Genomic DNA, 19923 nt, shown 5'->3' with positions numbered 1-19923 from the left:
GCTGATCGCAATCTGATAAGGCTGGTTGCCCAAACTGATTTCCTTGGCTTAAAGCAAACCTGGTATATGCCTGGTCCCCCCTGCTGCCCGCTGTTTTTCCTTCCATGGCTCCTACATCGCTGACGCATACAGTATTGAATATAGGCCAGTGGGAGGATCCAGACCACACACAAGGGTACCAGCATAGTAGCGGCTGGTGCTGAATTTTCGTGGGGGGGTGGGAGGGCTACCCGCGGCCCCCCCCCCATCCAGCCAACCAACCACATAAACCCACCCCCCAGGCGCTTGATCAATCGCTGCTTCCCCACACCCCGTCACTCGATTGATCGCCCGTTGCCCGACAGCCCTGCACTTACCTCATCCAGGTGGCGGTTTCCCCCCCCCTGCATCTCCTCATGAGTCCCGGCAGTCGCTTCTCCCAGCCAATCAGGAATTAGCACTCCCGGCCAATCTGGCCTTAGGACTCCCAGCCAATTGGGTCTCAGGACCCACTTCCTGATTGCCCGGAAGGGGGAAACAGGAAGACATTAGCAAATATTAATACGCTGATGTCACACAACTGTCACACAAGCCCATCCTTTTTGAAGCCAATTAGTTCCTCCGGCTCTAACCATGTGCTTCTTAAAAAAAAAAAATTAAAAAAAACCCATTGGAATCCATGCGTCGCCCCTAATGGGCTGCCACTGGACCAGCATCTGATATATCTAAAAGTGTGTTGGATGCAAAAGTCACTTATACTTCACTTATATAAAAGTAGCTTATTTAGACATGATTTAGATCTTATTTGATCAAACTGAGCTGATCAGCCACGACAGAAAATCATTGATTGTTTTGCATCGATCGGCAGCGCCAAGATACTTTTTCATGAATGCAATTGTATTTGATTGATCAGATACAGTAATGAGATGATATAACTAATATGATAATCAACGATCACAAGTTATGATCTTATCTTAACTATCGATCCAAATCCACTTGTTTTACGTATTGATCAAATGGGTTGTCAATTATAGATTAATCAAAATAGATTGGTCAGAAAAAGAAATCAATCATTTATCGAAGCGTGCATGGCCACCAAGTCATTGACCTTAATCAGGAGTTCTGACTTGTGAATGTCTCAGAAATATAAAAGCAGGAGATCAGCATGATAGCCAGCCAAGTAGTCTTTTCCAAAATAATGTACACAATTATTAAGTTCAGAGCAGCATAAGGTAGGAATGTGCTGCAAAGTTTGTTAAAATACCTTCAAAATCCCCTGTACATTGATCAGCCATTTTTTTTTCAGTTACATCTTAAATTAGATATTTTTCTTAACAACAATAACCAGAACACTTTCAATGTAATTCCTCCTTAACTCGTAATATTCATTTAGATTAAGAATTCGATTAATAATTAAATTAATTTCCTTTTTGAACCTAAATATATTTACTGATTCAATACAGTTTTAACCAAAACATATAGGAAAGCTGGGGATATACATCATTTTATTCTTTCCGATTTCTTAATTATGAGGCCTCATGCACACTGGATGTTTTTTAACGTTTTTACAGCAGCTGTTTTTGGTTGTAGATGTTTTTTTCTACAGTCATTAAACTCTCCATCATGTTATCCTAGGTGTCTGTTAGCAGTTTTGGGCAGTGGCGTTTTTGAGCAGTAAAAAAACCCCAAAACTAGTGGGTTCTGAGAGATGTTTTTCAGCTGTAAAAACGATCTAACGCTGATAAACGTTGATAAACGCTCAAAAACGTCACTCACCAGCGTTTTTTAACGTTTTTTATCCGTTGAAAAAAAAATTTTAAAAATTTAAAAAATTTCTTCAAAAGAAAAAAGTATTTATTCATCTTTCAAGGAAATGTAGTGATGGTTTGTCAGACTTCCAAGAGGCAATTAATATGATGACAGCACATTTTCCAGAGAAAGGATGTAAAGCTATATATATTGGTCGTTTTTTGTGCTGTTTCTTATGTATGACAACCTCTGCAATAGGAATTGCATTTTTTGGTGAGATATGCCCTACACACATGCCATACACTCCCATTTTGGAATCATCCTCCCAAGGACATCGTTGAACAAACAACGTTTTCCTTAACGTGATTGTAAAGGCAGGACAGTTTTTTCCTTAATGCACACTCCCCACTGCATTTACCTCCTTGGATGATTATCCTTCACTGCCTAAACCAGCTTACGTAGTGGTCCGGGCATCTGAGATCTGCGTTCTAGTGTTGCACGCATCTTTCTTCCGGGACGCCCCCTGGAACAAATAGGATTCAGTGATTCTCATTAGTCAGCATAGCAACATGCTGCCTCTGACCAAAGCCTACTCACCATTGCAAGCATTATGATGCTACACAACCTTCAGGATGTGTACTTCTGTGCACAACTGTACCAGCTGGTGTGGACAGCAGAAGACATTCATCGAAGAAGCTAAGTGCAGCAGGGTGTGGGGAGGGTGTTGTGAGTTAATTCACCATTTCGTTTTTTATGAAAGTAAACTAACCCTTTAAAGCGGTGTTCCACCCCAAAAAAAAAAAAAAAAAAAAAAATTAAAAGCCAGCAGCTACACATACAGTATAGGCCAGGAGCTCAGGATAAGCATAGGGCGGGATAATATTAGTATTACCCCATTGGAGGATATTAGGGTGGGGCAGGGTGTGGACAGGGTGGTCCTAGGGGGTCACTAGGTGGGAGGCGATCTTCTAGTATCACTTGGACTTTAGGACAGCAACGGACAAGATTCTCTATGTCCTGCAGTGATTAGAATCTGGGATGGAAGATCTCCAGGGTATGCTGGCCAACATTCGCGCGGCTGCGGTTGCCAATGGGCCACAATGGCTGCGTGCACAGCTTTCAGGATTATTGCCAGGGTCGGGGCAAGTGACTGCTGCACCTGCCCCTGAACTTCCATGCTCTAGGAGGTCACGGCCTCCTGTGCGCCTGAGCCCTGAATTGACCCAGAGGGGTTGTCGCCGCGTTGGGAGCCCAGTTCTGGACCCTTCAGCTTCCGCGGCCAAGAGAACGCCTTCTCGATCGCCCCCCCGAAAGGTGCCAATTGTGGCATCGGAGGGGGAGAGGAGACAAATGAGCGGAAGTTCCACTTTTGGATGGAACTCCGCTTTAAAGTATGTGTCGATCCTAAATGTTTTCTTAGTTTTGAATGGATTAGGGAATGGTTAGAACCTCAGTCAGGTTTTTAATGCTATCCAGTGCACTTCCTGCCCTGCTGACACATTTTATTAGACAAGAAGGGAGGGAAGCTCTCCAATAGCAGCCAAGATAGACACATTTTTCAGTAGAGAAAGGGGAAAGGGAATTTGTATTTCTATCTGTGTCCCTGTTGCCAATTTTCCCTCATTTCCTTTCTTCCAAAAACATTGCCAGCAGGACATGAAGTCAGGGTAAATGTCTTTAATGGAGCCTGTATAGAAGAGAAAACTTGACAATAGTTCTATTGCCACAGCGTCTGACCTGGGATCCTGTAGCCACCCTGGCAGTATTATTATGTCAGATTTTTGCGACTCAAAGCGATACAATTGTTTTGCATAGAAATTTGGCATTTTATATTGTAGGCCTGTAATTCTTAGTAATAACACACTTAAATTTGTCCAAACAAGTTTAGTAGATATCCCGAGTATGCTAAAGTTTGAAACACGAAATCATAAATTATAATACAATAAATAACTATAAATAATTATAAAAAAAAAATAATATAATAATAAAATTAATTTTCCCACAAATCACTATTGCTCAATTCTGTGAGTGATTCTAATTTATTATCACTGTTTTCTAGCTGGTCTAAAACCACTTTTGACATAAAGGGACACTTTTTGGTTGCTATGGACAATCTCCAGTTTCCAGGCAGAAAGAACAGTATATATAATATAAAACTGCATGCAGGGCACTGGACAAAGCACTAGGGACAAAAGGGATGTGAAATGATTTCATACAGTAATGTAATCTGTAAGATTACAGTGTACTGTATGTGTTATGAATTTTGTACTTTTTGAATATGCCGTCGAGCTCCGCCCCCATGCGTTGTGACATTCGCAGGAAACGGAGCCCGGCCCGCAGAGGCATCGGGCGGAGGACACAGCCAGCAGATACAGCGGGGGGACATTGCAGAATCCTGGAGACAAGGTAAGTTACATGTACCGGGATCCTGCAATGGAATCCCGAGTGTGGCTCGGGGTTACTGCTAATGGTACTGAAATTTAACCCCGAGCCACACTCGGGAAAACCACCAGGGAGGTTAAGGGGCAATCAAAAGGAATTGGGAGCCTCCTCTGTGAATCATAGTGCTCAAATATCTTGGGCAGATCTTAGGGAGATGGCATAGTGTGTAGGAAGTACTTGTAAAGGGCATAAAGCCTGGTGATGTATTATGTGTGTAGACGGGGCAGCCGTGACAGTCACCCACATGTCTTACACCAGATCACACCTAAAACAGAGCAGATTAAGGCCCAGCTCATAATTTACAGCCCTCTAAGTACTCTTCTCCACCTTTACACTTGCACATAACTATGTACCTAAGATAAGGTGTGCCCTATGCACACACTTTCCATACCCCTGGTCACTCTTGTGCCACTCCTCTGGCTGGGACATGCACTGCATTGGGCCCAATGTCTTGCACATGATTCCAGGACAGGCTCTCACTTCCCCATCTACTACCATGCCCTAGCCTGACTAGTTTTTGCATACAGTTGGGTAAGTTGGGTACAGCTGTATCCTTTTTCTCCATGTGGGTACTTCATAAAATGTACAGTCTAGGATAAGCTTAAGAGACTGCTATCCCACTTCACAACAACACGGTTACCAAGGTTTCACTTCAGATACAAGAAGCAGCCATAGGCTCAGTCCGACTTCATTTTATTAGAACGTCCATTAAATCAACATCTCTCAATGAATCATTCAGCAGTTCTGTTCAAACGGTGGTGTACCTTGATGGGCCCAATAGTAGGAGGTGCCCTTCCCTGATGTACTAAAGAATAAAGGTCATCAACCAGCCTCTCCTTGGGTTAAGCTCTACAACAGTCTTTAATCGCATCCGTCCAAGAAGGAAATTAACTCATTCTTCTTACTGGAAGGATTTTAAAGGAGCAACATAGTGACCCCTGTTTCTTAGAGCTGAGTCTCAGTTAGGCAATAAAAGGTCTCCTCACTGGTTCTTAATATGATATATTTTATTAATTTACAGCTGGTTCGGTGTCACTGGCCACCCAATGTGGGGGAACCACAAACTCCACTGGCCTCCAAGTTCTCCAGACTTCCTTTCTATAGCTCCCCAGACCCAGAACATTTAAAACCACTTGTATATTAGATGTTCTGGTTCAGTAAGTGCTACACAAAAGATGGGTTAGTTGTACGATTGAAACATAAGCAGCAATTTTCACATATCCAAAAGCTGACAAATGATTCTTTAAATCTGGTTGACCTGGTAACTTTGTAATAAGAAATGCTGTTGATTAACCCTCTGCCATGTGATTTACAGTAAGTCAGGAGTTTGTTTAATAGAGATCAGCTACCAAAGTTCACCTGATGCACATTGCTCAAGATGTATGCGTAATGTGTAATCATACAGTGCCTTGCAAAAGTATTCACCCCCCTTGGCATTTTTTGTGTTTTGCTGCCTCACAACCTGGAATTAACATGGATTGTTTGAGGATTTGCATCATTTAATTTACAGAACATGCCCACAACTTTGAAGATGTTTTATTTTTTTTTTTTATTGTGAAGCAAATAACAGATAGGACAAAATAACAGAAAAAGTCAATGTGCATAACTATTCACCCCCCTAAAGTCAATACTTTGTAGAGCCACCTTTTGCGGCTATCACAGCTCCAAGTCGCTTTAGATAAGTCTCTATGAGCTTGCACATCTTACCACTGGGATTTTTGCCCATTCCTCCTTGCAAAACTGCTCCAGCTCCTTCGAGTTGGATGGTTTGCGCTTGTGAACAGCAATCTGTAAGTCTGACCACAGATTTTCTATTGGATTGAGGTCTGGGCTTTGACTAGTCCATTCCAACACATTAAATGTTTCCCCTAAAACCACTCAAATGTTGCTTTAGCAGTGTGTTTGGGGTCATTGTCCTGCTGGTAGGTGAACCTCCATCCTAGCCTCAAATCACACACAGAGTGGTACAGTTTTGCTCAAGAATATCCCTTTATTTAGCACCAACCATCTTTCCCTCAACTCTGACCAGTTTCCCAGTCCCGACTGCTGAAAAACATCCCCACAGCATGATGCTGCCACCACCATGTTTCACTGTGGGGATGGTGTTCTTTGGGAGATGTGATATGTTGGGTTTGCGCCAGACATAGCGTTTTCTTTGATGGCCAAAAAATTCAATTTTAGTCTCATCAGACCAGAGCACCTTCCTCCATACATTTTAGGAGTCTCCCACATGCCTTTTCGCAAATTCAAAACATGCCATTTTGTTTTGCTGCAAGTAATGGTTTTCTTCTGGCCACTCTGCCATAAAGCCCAACTCTATGGAGCGTACGGCTTATTGTCATCCTATGTACAGATACTCCAGTCTCTGCTGTGGAACCCTGCAGCTCATCCAGCTCTGATTAATGCCTTCCTTGCCCGGTCCATGAGTTTTGGTGTGCGGCCGTCTCTTGGAAGGTTTGCTGTTGTGCCATGTTCTTTCCATTTGGTTATGATAGATTTGATGGTGCTCCTAGGGATCATCAAAGATTTGGATATTTTTTTATAACCTGACCCTGACTTGTACTTCTCAACAACATTGTCCCTTACTTGTTTGAAGAGTTCCTTGGTCTTCATGGCAGTGTTTGGTTACTGGTGCCTCTTGCTTAGGTGTTGCAGCCTCTGGGGCATTTCAAAAAGGTGTGTATATGTAATGACAGATCATGTGACACTTAGATTGCACACAGGTGGACATCATTTCACTAATTATGTGACTTCTGAAGGTAATTGGTTGCATCGGAGCTTTTTATGGGCTTCATAACAAAGGGGGTGAATATATACGCACATGCCAATTATCAGTTTTTTATTTCTGAAAAATAGTTTTATGTATATATTTTTCTAATTTTACTTCACCAACTTAGACTATTGTGTTCTGATCCATCACATATAATTCAGATTTAAAAAACATTGAACTAAAGGCTGTAATGTAACAAAATAGGTAAAAAGCCAAGGGGGGTGAATACTTTTGCAAGGCACTGTAGATGTACAAACTGGCCTCAGAGATTGTAAGGAACATTTGTGAAAGAATTTTTAATGTTTGTAGCAAAAGTGTTCTTGACCTTGTACCAGCTATTGTCCAACAAAGTCTTTATTTCTCAACAGTACATGCAGGCTGTATGCAGCTTGTCACTTCGCAGATGTTCTAGAAAATAAATGCGTACTAGAAATAAGCAAATCCATTTACCTGACTCAAGGTTCAATTCTGATTGTGCAAACTGGCAGGTATGCATATATAAGCCTTAAACTGAAGAAAAAAAAAGAATTAGTAAAGATATACATTGGACCCATGCCAATTCTCTCTTGTGCTTCCGGAACCTTTGTGTGGGCTTCACGATTTCTCCCTCTCTGAGATCCAATCAGGCAGTGGGAAATCCTATTTAAAGACAAATTATGTGTGATCCCCCAGATGAAGGCACGTGATCCCTGTGCCAAATACGCGTAGGGGAGGGGTAGGACGGAGCTGACAGCACGGAGGAGCAGAGGAGAGCACACCATACCGCACGCCATACGAGCATTTGTTTGTATATCAGACTCTGGATAGGTTGGTGCACTCACGCACCTGTATATTGTGAGTACCCTCCTGATGGGAATTTTAATTTACTTTTAATAAATCCTTGGCTATGTTACACTATGGAGCATTTCTTTCTTTTATGTGAAACTATTGATGTCATCTGAGAGGTTTGGAGTTTACATCAGTATACCCTGAATGAGCCCAGGAGTGGCTCCAATGTGTGATTAGACACTGTTTAATTACCGTGTCACACGCCTAGAGGTGAGCGCAAGCACAAGTGGGGGTCACAGGAGAGCACTGAAGCATGCTTTACTGTGGACACTATTAAGGAGGAGCATGATGGACACAAATTTTTATGGATCAGATGTATTTGCACTTTACGTTTTATCAGATATGAGTTATTTTTTTTGGGGATGTGGACACTTGTTTGCTACACAACCAGCACCTGGATTTTATATTTGTATTATATGCATATATCATTTGTCTTTTTGCATGTTGCACTTTTGAGCATAATTTCACAAAAGGATTGTATTGAATATTGTTTATTATACGTATTTGTTTTATATTGACACTTTTAAGTTTTATAATATTGGTATATTTTTTTTCAGCACACTTTTTTATATTTTTTATTTTTAGCGCAGACACAATTATTTATATATTTTTGAAATCCTATTTAAAGCTTTGAGGTGATTGTAGCCGTATTAGTGCACTTGGGACAGAAACAATTGAGTACTGTCCGTGATACGTTTTTTTTATTTTCACTAACATACAACTTTTCAGGACAAGCTTTCGGGGTATTTCCCCTTTTTCAAGGTCTTTTTCAAAGTATCATGGACAGTACTAAATTGTTTCTATTTAAAGCAGAAATACAGGCAGATATAAAAGACGCACATTAACACACCTCTGTTTTCATAAATAAATGATTAAACATATATACTTTTTAATTGCAGCTAGTGTACGTACCTGAACTTTACGTGGTGTCAATCTCTTGCAGTCTCCCGTACAGCGGCACTCAGACTGAAAAAGGTAGAATTAGTAGCCAAGAAGGTGTGCATGTAAATGTGCTGGCAAGGAACATGCTGATAGGAGAAGATAGTACACTGAGAAGAGGGATCGCCTTTTCGGTCAACAGGCTTGGGGGTGGAGAGAGGACACCCCTGTATACATTTACCCTAAGGCTATGTTCATACTAGCCTGCACGATAAAACCCATTTGTTTCTATGTGCCTTAGCAGTGACCTGCGTTTTTTCAGTGCAGAAAAAAACAGGTCATCACACTTGGTGTGAACGAGCCCTAAGTGGTGTTATCCACTTGGCTGTGCTGTCTGGCAAAACTGAATCTCAGGAATGAATTGACAGAAATGCAAATACTTTGGCAGATAAAACAGCTCCATTGAGTGTATTTCATCTGTGTATTGAGCATTTGCCTCGAGTTCAGCTTTAAATGACTGATGGGTCCTCATGGAGTAAGATTTTCAACCCCAAACTATTTATTATGTCATCTACATTAAGGAAGTGGTATGCTAAGTAAATTACATATTTACAATGAGATAATTATTTAATGTACCTACTGAAATACAGTATACCTCTCTGCACCCCAATTGTTTAATTCCTTACTGTTCTATGAATTCCCAGGCCTGTGAACAGATAGCAGAGCCTTTACCCATTTCCTACCACCATTACCCATCAAAGTGCCTGCAAGAAGGCATGGTTTGGTTGTCCATTTCAAACCACTTTAACTCTTAAAGGATAAGTCAACCCTAACACTAAAATTGCTACATCTACAAACATCCACAATATAAGCTTAACCTATCTAGCCATATAAAGAAGAAACCAGTATACTTACCTTTTTTTTAAGCCAATCCAGTCCGGTCTCCAGCGGTGGAAGCTCTGCAGAGGACACAGCTGACAATGGCTGTGAAATTAATGGGGAGTGACGTCACCCACAGAGTTACCATGGGGCTTCCGTTGTAGGCTGTGCCCTCGGCACCCACCTTTCACAGAGAAGTCAAAGCTGACAGCTCAGTGTGGGGTCGGATCGGCTTCAAGAATGGTATGTATACTGATTTCTAATTTACAGGGTTAGAAAGGTTAGTGTTAGATCGTGGATGTCTGTAGATGTAGAGATTTTGGTGTTAGGGTGCACTGATCCTTTCATTTTTATCTTCTTTATCGACCTGGAAAAATGGAAATCGGAAACTGACTGGTTGCTCTAACAGCAAAAACAGTTCATAAAACATAAAGTGCGTGTTCATGATGTGCTTGCAGCACTAGGATCCTTGGTTCAAATCCTGGCCAGGACACTACCTGAAGAGAGTTCAGTGTTCTTCCTGTGCTTGCATTGGTTTCCTCTGGGTACGCTGGTTTCCTCCCATACTCCAAAGACATGCCGGTAGGTTAATTGGCTCTTGTATTAATTGACCCTAGTATGTGTATGTATGAATGTGAGACAAGGACCTTGGATTGTAAAGGAGACTGTTTAGAGATTTGACAGTTAAATTGTAACATATGTGGCCAGTGTTACAATTGGGAAAGTTATAAAAGATATGGTCTGGTTAGTTACTGCCGAACACGGCACATCTTAAAGTGGCATTCAACTCCCCTCACCCTCCTCACCCTCCATGTTCTTTTCTTCACTTACCTGTAGTGCTGTATTGCTCTTCAAAGCACAGCAAATGTAGCTTTCTCCTGCTGCAATCTGCTGCTTGGGTGCCACACAGCAGGTTCTGTACCATCATCATGGTCCTTTTCAGCTGGCTGCCTCTTCCAGCTGTAGGCAGCCAGCTCTGATGGTGCACCAGACCTGCCCCCCGTCCCACCAGGCCCAGATACCAATTTCAGAGCATACCGACAAACACAAACTCAATCTAGGGTTGTCTTTTTGAAGATTTATTGTAATAACCGAACACAGGTGGGTAACTGACGGTGCAAGATACTCCAAAACAAACTCGGCATTAGAGAACATATTATCAGGGAAAGTACTTTGGTAGTAGCCTTAAGTATTGCTGGAGGTAGAGGGGACAACCTGCTAGTCTGAGACTCTGTAAGCGCAGTCACAGTCCTTGTAGCAACCTCTGGCTTCTGACCCTCAAAGCACAGGCACACCTGCAGCTCTAGGCAAATGGTCCTATTCACCATGTCCAGTGACAGCCAGGCTCCTCCAGGCCCTCAGCCAGGCACATGCTGAGACCTAACAGCAACAGCTCTTCAGTAACACAGACTGCCTTCCAGGGATAGAGGCCCATGGAGAGAGACCTCTGAACAGACCACCCCACACATTTATCTTCTCACCAGCCACACCTTTTGAGCCAGTCTCCCAGGCATTGGCTGAAGTCAGATAAATATTCATAACCAAGTGGCTGACCCTCCTACTCCTAGGCTATCAACCACCAGAGTTAGGGGGACCTTACTGGACGTATAAAATAAATTGCTGCTAAGTTAAGTACAGCAGAGCCAAAAACAAAATGTATCCAGCCTAGGGCAGGGTGCTACACATCTATATATTTATGCTGTGTAGGGATCACACAATTAAAGGAGAAGTACAACCAAAGCTTGTTTCCTCTCAGAAAGCTGTCACTAAAACAAGTGTCTTCTTTATGTTATGGTGACAAATACAAATGTTGGATTTTCCCCTATTTTCTTTCCAAGTGACAATGGACAACAAACAGAGAGGGTACATTTTCTCAGCAGGAACATAGGTTCTGTTCCTTCTTCACTCTGTCAATTTTTTAAAACTAAAAGTTTTTGTCTTTAGGCAAGTCAAGAAGTGCTCAGGAGATGGTTAGTTTCCATTAGCAGGCAAATATTAATGATGGGTTTATTCCAAATATTTGTAGCAAGGAGCAGGTAGCTTTTGCTAGGGCTGAGGTTGAGTTGAGGTTGAAGAGCCTAATGTATCCCAGAAGTATGTTGTAGGTACAGTGGACACCATAGTCTTGATGCTCAGTTAAAATTCAATAGAAAAAAGCACCTCAAAAAGAGCTTTTACTGGTAAATGCTGTAAACATTTTATACCTTAACCTAAACTGTTTATTATAAAAATGCATTTCAAAAGGGACTGTGGACAATACGTTTTATATTAGACAGTGGGTTTATAAAAAAAAGGTAAATAAGAGTTTCACCATCTCTTCTACATTTTCTGAGGAAGATAAAATCTGACATTTTCCTACCTATGGCTACTTTGACACTTTCAATTGTGCTTTTTACAGGTTGGAAGTGAGGAAAGATCTCCTTGCTGGAGTTCACAAGAGCTTAAACCTCCCACCTTCAGCTTTACTGTGATAGCTAGTGTTCTGTTGTGAGCTGCACAACCTGGAGTTCTTCTTCCATAAATTCCTTGTAGAAACTAGTTGGAGTCTACATATATTTTAATAGTCACTATTTTTTTGCAAGGAATATATGGAAAATGCATTCCAGACAAAGAAACCAGGCAGTCTAGCTCCCAGTAGAGCCCTGACTGTCATGCCCTGGACCAAATGTAAGGGAGATCTCCTTGCCATAAAGGGTAGAGTTCCAAAGGTCTGCTTTAATTGCTTTTCATCTTGACTAAAATAAGTGGAATTTATGTTGATCTATGTGTATATTGTGCTTTGTTCTGCTTTCTTTGGTGATTTGCACTTTTGCCTCGCTAATGTATCATCTCATTTCTTCCCGCATCGCTAGGAAAGTAACGATATCCTGTTAGTGGATTTACACACTGAAATCGACACCAATCAAAACTGCATTAAAGGAAATCCTTTCACCCACTCTTGTTCTTCTGTTCCTCATCCCAAAGCACGGTCACCTTTCTCATCTGAAAACCCATTTTCCACCAATCTCAACTTTTTTCCTGCACCTAATCCAGATCCTTTTAGTGATGATCCTTTTGCAACTGCAGATCAATCAACTTCTTCTCCACATGATTCTTCTAAATCTGTCAATCGTGAAACTGAAAACGCAAAAAGCCTAAGGAACGGGCCCGACAGCAATGGGAATCTAACTGACGACATTGAGTTTGGGCAGCAGTTTGACCAAATAACTAGCCATTCCGGTAAACAGGAGCAAAAGTCAGACCAGTGGCCTTTTAATGGTAACCAGTCTGCTCCTGTTGCAAGGACTCAAAATGGCGTGCTAGGACACAAAGAAAATGGTTCTCTAAGCAGACCTAAACCAAATCCATTTAGTGACTGCTCATCCAAAGCAGGGGATGTGCAAAATGGCTTAAAGAACTCAGAGGGGAATTTCAGTCACAAGAGCGGCAATGTCAGCCCACATTCTTCTGACCCTATAACTATTAGCCCTCCACCTCAGAGCACCAAGCCTGGAAGAGGAAGGAGATGTGTAAAGGTGATTTTATTTTTTAATACACTTTTTCTGTGGTGAATAGCAGATTTCCACAGTAAATGAAGACAGCTGAAAATATGTATTTGGTGCATACATATTATCAGTGGTACAGGGTAATGTAGCTCCCATCATTAAGGATGATGTGCTGCTCTCTTCTCTGTGTTGTCCCTGAACAATGACAGTTTTTATACAATTCTGTTTTTTTTTTGGAGAAAGGGCTCAGTTTCACAGGCATATCCATGCTGGATATATTGCTTTGAAGTTGTGACACTCAAAGTTAACTGAATATGCACTTCTAGCTTAGACAGCAATAATAATAGTTGCATATAAGAAAAATAAGACCCCTGATTTCAGTTTGATGTGAAGGGTTGACATTGCATATATTCGTAGTTTTCAGTCTTTGAGTTCTTTTTCCTTTGTCTTTAAAGAAATACCATATATACTCGAGTATAAGCCAAGTTTTTCAGCACATTTTTTTGTGCTGAAAGTGCCCCCCTCGGCTTATACTCGAGTCAAGCACTTTTCTGCAGCAGAAAATGAAATTTTCCGAACTGACTTTGGGGCCCAGTATCTTGGGGGCCACTTGGTGCTAGGAACCCCAAATCTGGTGTGCAAACCCAGTGGAACTAGCACTACAACATATCCAAAGCTGGGGTTCCTAGCACCAAGTAGCCCCGAGATACGGGGCCCCAAAGTCGGTTCGGAAAATGTCATTCTCTTATGCAGAAAAGTGCTTGACATTTTCCGAACCGAATTTGGGGCCCAGTATCTCAGGGGCCACTTGGTGTTAGGACCCCAAATCTGGTATGCAAGCCCAGTGGAACTAGCACTACAACATATCCAAAGCTGGTGTTCCTAGCATCAAGTAGCCCCGAGATACGCGGCCCCAAAGTCGGTTCGGAAAATGTAATTCTCTTATGCAGAAAAGTGCTTGACATTTTCCGAACCGAATTTGGGGCCTAGTATCTCAGGGGCCACTTGGTGCTAGGAACCCCAAATCTGGTGTGCAAACCCAGTGGAACTAGCACTACAACATATCCAAAGCTGGGGTTCCTAGCACCAAGTAGCCCCGAGATACGGGGCCCCAAAGTCGGTTCGGAAAATGCCATTCTCTTATGCAGAAAAGTGCTTGACATTTTCCGAACCGAATTTGGGGCCCAGTATCTCGGGGGCCACTTGGTGCTAGGAACCCCAAACCCTGGTGTGCAAACCCAGTGGAACTAGCACTACAACATATCCAAAGCTGGTGTTCCTAGCACCAAGTGGCCCTGACATACGGGGCCCCAAAGTCGGTTCGGAAAATATGTCATTCTCTGCTGCAGAAGTGCTTGACATTTTCCAAACCAACTTTGGGGCCCCGTATCTCGGGGCCACTTGGTTCTAGGAACCACAGCTTTGGTTATGTTTTAGTGCTATTTCCACTGGGTTTGCACACCAAATTTGGGGTTCCTAGTACCAAGTGGCCCCGAGATACGACCCCAAAGTCGGTCAACTGTGTCCATCTGCAGCAATGTCATTTCAGGACCCTTTGGGTCCAGAGACCCCAAATTTTGGCTGCAGCTAGGGGGCATCTAGGAACCCTTAACCACCGAGTTTGAAGTTCGGGGGACGTATGGCTGGAAATGGGCACACTGAGGTTGCAAATGGGCATTGTTGACCCTCTTTACCACTTACAGTAGCTGCACATTTCTCACCCTAGGCTTATACTCGAGTCAATAAGTTTTCCCAGTTTTTTGTGGTAAAAATGGGTGCCTCGGCTTATATTCGGGTCAACTTATACTCAAGTATATACGGTACTGTTATTTTTCTTATTCACTTTGCAAGCCCCTTCCCCTGGACCAACTGACACTTCTTCAGCAATCCTCCTCAGCAGTATTTGACCTTCTCCCATGTAACCAGTTGCTAGCCTCAACACGGTCACATGACGAGGACATAATGTTATCACTCCCTCTAGGCTCTGAAACCAGCTGACACTGGGTATTTTACTATTGCCTACAATGGAGGTAGGAGAGGCAGGGCTGGAGAGGAGAGTGTGAATGAGTCACTTTTACAGACATTGTCACCGTAATACTAAACTCAAGATATCTTCCTCAACCATCAAGCGATGCAACTGTAACATCCCTTACTGGCCACTGTTCCCTTCCAGGTGCTGTGTTTTCAGCTTATTGGCCAGTGGGGGATGATGTGATCCCATGCATGTGCACGGGAGTCAGTATTCCAGCACAGCCATAGTGTACCAGGAATGCATGCTGAGCTGCACATGCACAGCTCAGTGTATGTTCTGTAGGAGACTGTGAGGTAGGTAAGTGTGTCTGCCTGCTTGCTAAATTGTAAGTTTAGTTCTGCTTTAAGTGAGAAGTAAGGTGGAGCATCTAACCATTGACCCTAATGCTGAAGCTAAACAATAACCCTCTGAATCCCACCACCTCGTGTTGTCCTTTTCCGAACAGTATAGCATGTAGTGAAAAGCCTGGAAGAACGAGTCAAGGGACCCTATCTCTAAAAGTACAAGTAGGAAGGGAGAACAGGTCTTGGTGACATTTGAGAGCAATCAGATTCTTTCTTGTCAGACTGCAGTTGATACAGTAAATAAATCATGTATTTTCTTGTTTAGGGCAAAAAACTTTGAGGTCCCAATGGCAATATTGTTTTATGGGGTTTTTTTAGCTTTATTTTGTAATGCATTCAAGTGAATGTCATTGAGTTTTCTATTGCCCTTATTTATTAAAACACAGAAATACCCTTATATTAGTTCACAATAAACTGAGTGGACTACCAAAATCCCCCCGCAGCCAAAAAATTACGACTCGTTCTATCAAACTGCTGTTTCTGCAAATTCTACTCATTTCTAGTTGTATTGTTTTCTTCTATTATAATTTGCTTAACCAGGATGCAGTAAAAATATAAAGTATGTGTACATTATTCAACAGGATGATATGTAAAATGTAGATTATAAAATGCAAAAGAGAAATGAGTTTCCCTGTGTGATATCCAGCTGTTCAGATGGCAGAAGAGAACGTTCGGATAAAGCTGGGAATATCAGGCAGCCCTGCCATTTAAACAGTTACGCACACATGTATGCATATAACCCAACTTTAAATTCTAAAGATATTTTTTCTTTTAGTTTTGGATACATAGGGATTAACCCATCAGTTTTGGGCTTTGTTTTCCTATCTGTGTCCCATTCATTAGACTATCCCTCAATTCTTGACCTATATTGCCCATTTGGGCAATTTCTTCTCTATTCATGTTTCGGGACAAATCACATTTTTTTCTCCTACCTCACTTAAGTCCTAGTGGCAATGGTACCTTGGACAAATATACATGGTTTTACTCACTAGCAAGGACACAAACAATAATAAGATGCTTTAACTCCTCACTGCTCTATTTTTTTTTTATGAGTTTCAGCTTTAAAATCCCTTAAAGCTTATCGGTTAGCAATGCCTTTAAACTAAAATTACTTTTAACCAAGCAGAGTTCTCAAATAAACAAAATCTAGAATTAGACACCCTTTAGGTTCATTGTGAAAAAAAGCTTCTAAAGTAGATTTGCTTTTAACCCAGTATAGTTCTGGTAGGAGTTTTTTGCAGGATATGTACACAATGCAGTAAACCTTTAACTGCAACAGAAAATGTTACAAATGGGCAGTCCGTGTGATATCTAGATATTATAACCCATCTGGCAGTTGCCAGGGTGGCCATACTGGCCTTTTGGGTCTACCCTGGTCTGTTTAATTTTTTTACAAATGTTTACAAAAATTCTAACTTTTATTACTTCTTTACCTCATGCTGCCACCTATGCGTACTAATGGTAAGTAAAATACTGTTTGCAAACCATTCATTGAATGAGTCAATTTGTTTGCTGAGATGATCAAATCTTTAAAAATATATTTCAGAACTAACATAGGAATGTATTACACAAACAGCTGAACTAGGTATGCCAGATTTCCCGTCCTTATGTAATTGAGGCTTTTTTTAGGTTGTAGATATTAAGTACACAGCTGCTTTTTATCTGAGGGTCAAACCACCAGGAAACCACAAGGAAAAATAACCTTGTATGTTTAGCTAATGTACAACTCACACCTTTGTACTTTGGCGTCCGACCTAGAAAGATGAGTGACACCTTTTTGATAGTTCGTTTTTAAAACCAATGTTCAACATTGGATAGAAGTTTGCGAGTTGAACTTGAGATTTTGCAATTGAGTTCCTGGGTCTGAGTTCACGCTATGACCATTATGAAGGGTTCCCAGTTTCCTTGAATGGTTATTAATTTTTTATATTATTTTATGTTATTGAGAATGCAACAAGAGGTGCTACAGTACACGAAGATGGTTGCCCAAAGATACCCAGTGCAAAGAAACATAAAGCATGGCAGTGTAACCACTCTTGGAGTGGGGTCGACTGTTACTTGTTCTAGCATTACCTTAGCAAAAAAAAAAAAAAAAATCAAATGCGCATTGTTTTAACCATAACAAACGCTAACTGTTTTGTGCTAACTTTTTTATTGCTATATACTTCATCTTGATGCAAATGCGTCTTTAATGTATAGAGGTTGCCCACTAATCCAATCTTTGCCGTGATGTTGTTTCTTAAGATGGTGCTGAATGAAGAAACACCAAAGTAGTAACAATTGTGCATCTATAAACTGTTTTGTTACAAGGTTTAAATACCTGTTGTCTTTCTTTTTATGCAGCCAGCTACTGATGACATATTTGGGTCAGACATTTTTTCATCAAACTCTGTAAACCCAGAGCCGGTTTTATCAGTATCCGTACCAACTACATCAACCTCACTACAACCAAACCCATTGGATCTTTTTAATGCTAACAACCTTTCCACTATACCACCTATAGGAGGTGCTGGTGAGTGAAAGCAGGATCTTCAAGGAATTGTTAAACTAGGGTTTTATTACATACACCACCATACTAGCTAGCTAGCTGTAGTTTCACCTAACCTAATACCATGGCTATGCATATTCTAGTGTGTCCAAACAGGGTTGGGTCTTGCTAAACTGACCTTGTTGGAGTGACAAATAAAGTTTGGGGTGGGGAGGGGACTAATTGTTGAAGAACTTAGTATCTAGTCAATCAAATTTTGTGCTTGATTTTTATGCTAGATACCAATAGTAAAGGCTCAAATACAGACCACAACTGTAATTTGGTATCTAGCCTTGTTTCCTGGCTTTGGAAATTTGTACAGCTCTTCTTTAGTTCCTTATCAATTTTCCCTGCAAATGTAATACAAAGTGAGTATGCCAGGTTATTCTTTAAGTCTATCATGCTGAAGTACAAATACTAGACTAGCAACAGTAGCTATTGAGCTACTCTTATTAGCAATGCCAAGCTATAAAGAATGGGAAATAACTTGTGTATATTTTTTTAACAACTAATGGAATTAGATCCACTTGTAAGTAGGTTGCAATTTTGTTATGTATATTTTTTACTTTTAATTATCCTCTGTTGGACCATTCCTATTTCATCCCACATTCACAGCTGTCATACCAATTTCACTGAAAAACTCAGCAAGGAAAGGCTGGGCTTTGCCAATCCAATGTGCCAGCTCTCCCACCAGCTCCATCTTTATTAATATAGATTGAAGTTCTCCTGCCTTGTTGTCCTGCCAAGTAATCCTCTTCCCTAGTGGTGAAAACTGCCAAAGTCTGCAAAGATCAATCGGACTTAACATTTCTAACAGATGTGAAATCATTGTAAATGGCTTTTCAAGAAGCTGGAGGATTAGCTAAGTGCCTATTGATCAGTAATATATTTTTACTAAAACCTTGTTTAGGAGGTATAATTCAATGTTAGTTACTAAATCTCAGTTTTTTTGCTGTAGGTACTCTACCACTAAATTCATCTCAAACTCAGCAATGGCATCAACAACCTCTACTTTTTACTCAGCCAGCTACCACGCTTCCCAATCCGGTATTGGGAGCCCTGCCTAGCTTTAATCCGCCAACTGTCCTTTCAACACCGTCATCAATGGTGTCCTGGAACCAGCCAGCCCACTTTGTAGTTCCTCCCCCTGTACAAAATCCCCCATTATGGAATCAACCAGTATCTGTCCAACCACCAGGATGGACCCAGGCACCAAGTAACCCTTTCCAAATGAACATTTTTCCACCTAGACCACCAACATTACCCTCTGGATTAATTCAGTCAGGACCAATTATTTCAAGCCCTCCACAGCTTCCACCAAGGCCAGCTCCAGTGAAGGAGTCACCTAAGAAGGAAAGTGATGCTTTTACTGCTCTGGATCCTCTGGGTGAGAAGGAAAAGAAGAATGTGAAGGATATGTTTAAAGACTACCAGCTGGCTAAGCCTCCTGCTGTCCCTGCAAGACGTGGAGAGCACCAAAACAACTCAAGTAGCACATCTGGAGCCTTTTCAAATTACTTTAGTAGCAAAGTTGGAATTCCCCAAGAAATTGCGGACCATGACGATCATGATATTAGTCAACTCTCTTCTAAAATTAACGGTAATGTGCTAAGTGTTTTTTTTTTTTAATTTAATGGTAAATATTGTACTGATAAAAAGATACACTTTGTAAAGTGTAAATGTTTGTGTTCATGGAAAGTATGCCCAGATATGGCCTTTAATCACTGGGCGTGCTGTGTGTTCTGGTAAATTGGAAATTTTGCATAGTGAAAATTTTGGGGCGAGGCAGTAGTAAAAATGAAGAGTATTAAAGTATAACTAAAAGCAAAACTGTTTTTTTTTTTATTTGGATAGAGTGGAGAGGGATTGGAACCCCTGTCAGTTTTTGTTGTTTTCTGTATCCCTGTTAGGGACAGTCACCCTCTCTATTTGTCCTGTTTAACTGTGAATAGAGGACGTCTTTCAGTTTTCTAACAATTCATAAATAGCATCTATGAAATTTGACTTTA

The 19923-nt window shown here is 41.3% G+C and overlaps 1 protein-coding gene across 4 annotated transcripts in view; it reads left to right on the top strand.

Moving 5' to 3' along the window:
- The window catches only part of DAB2 (DAB adaptor protein 2), a 272840-nt gene that overhangs the window by 216385 nt on the left and 36532 nt on the right, over window positions 1-19923 (top strand). For 3 of the 4 annotated variants that reach the window (XM_073621614.1, XM_073621624.1, XM_073621634.1), the window contains 3 exons: window positions 12379-13041; window positions 17731-17899; window positions 18873-19514. In XM_073621614.1, the coding sequence (XP_073477715.1) occupies window positions 12379-13041; window positions 17731-17899; window positions 18873-19514 (1474 nt within the window). The remainder of the gene's footprint in view (window positions 1-12378; window positions 13042-17730; window positions 17900-18872; window positions 19515-19923) is intronic. The other variant, XM_073621641.1, reaches the window with a different exon arrangement.

Source organism: Aquarana catesbeiana, linkage group LG01 (assembly GCF_042186555.1).
Source record: "Aquarana catesbeiana isolate 2022-GZ linkage group LG01, ASM4218655v1, whole genome shotgun sequence".
Classification (NCBI taxonomy): Eukaryota; Metazoa; Chordata; class Amphibia; order Anura; family Ranidae; genus Aquarana; species Aquarana catesbeiana.
Note: the sequence above shows the minus strand (reverse complement) of the source record. Positions and strands in the feature narration are given on the sequence as shown.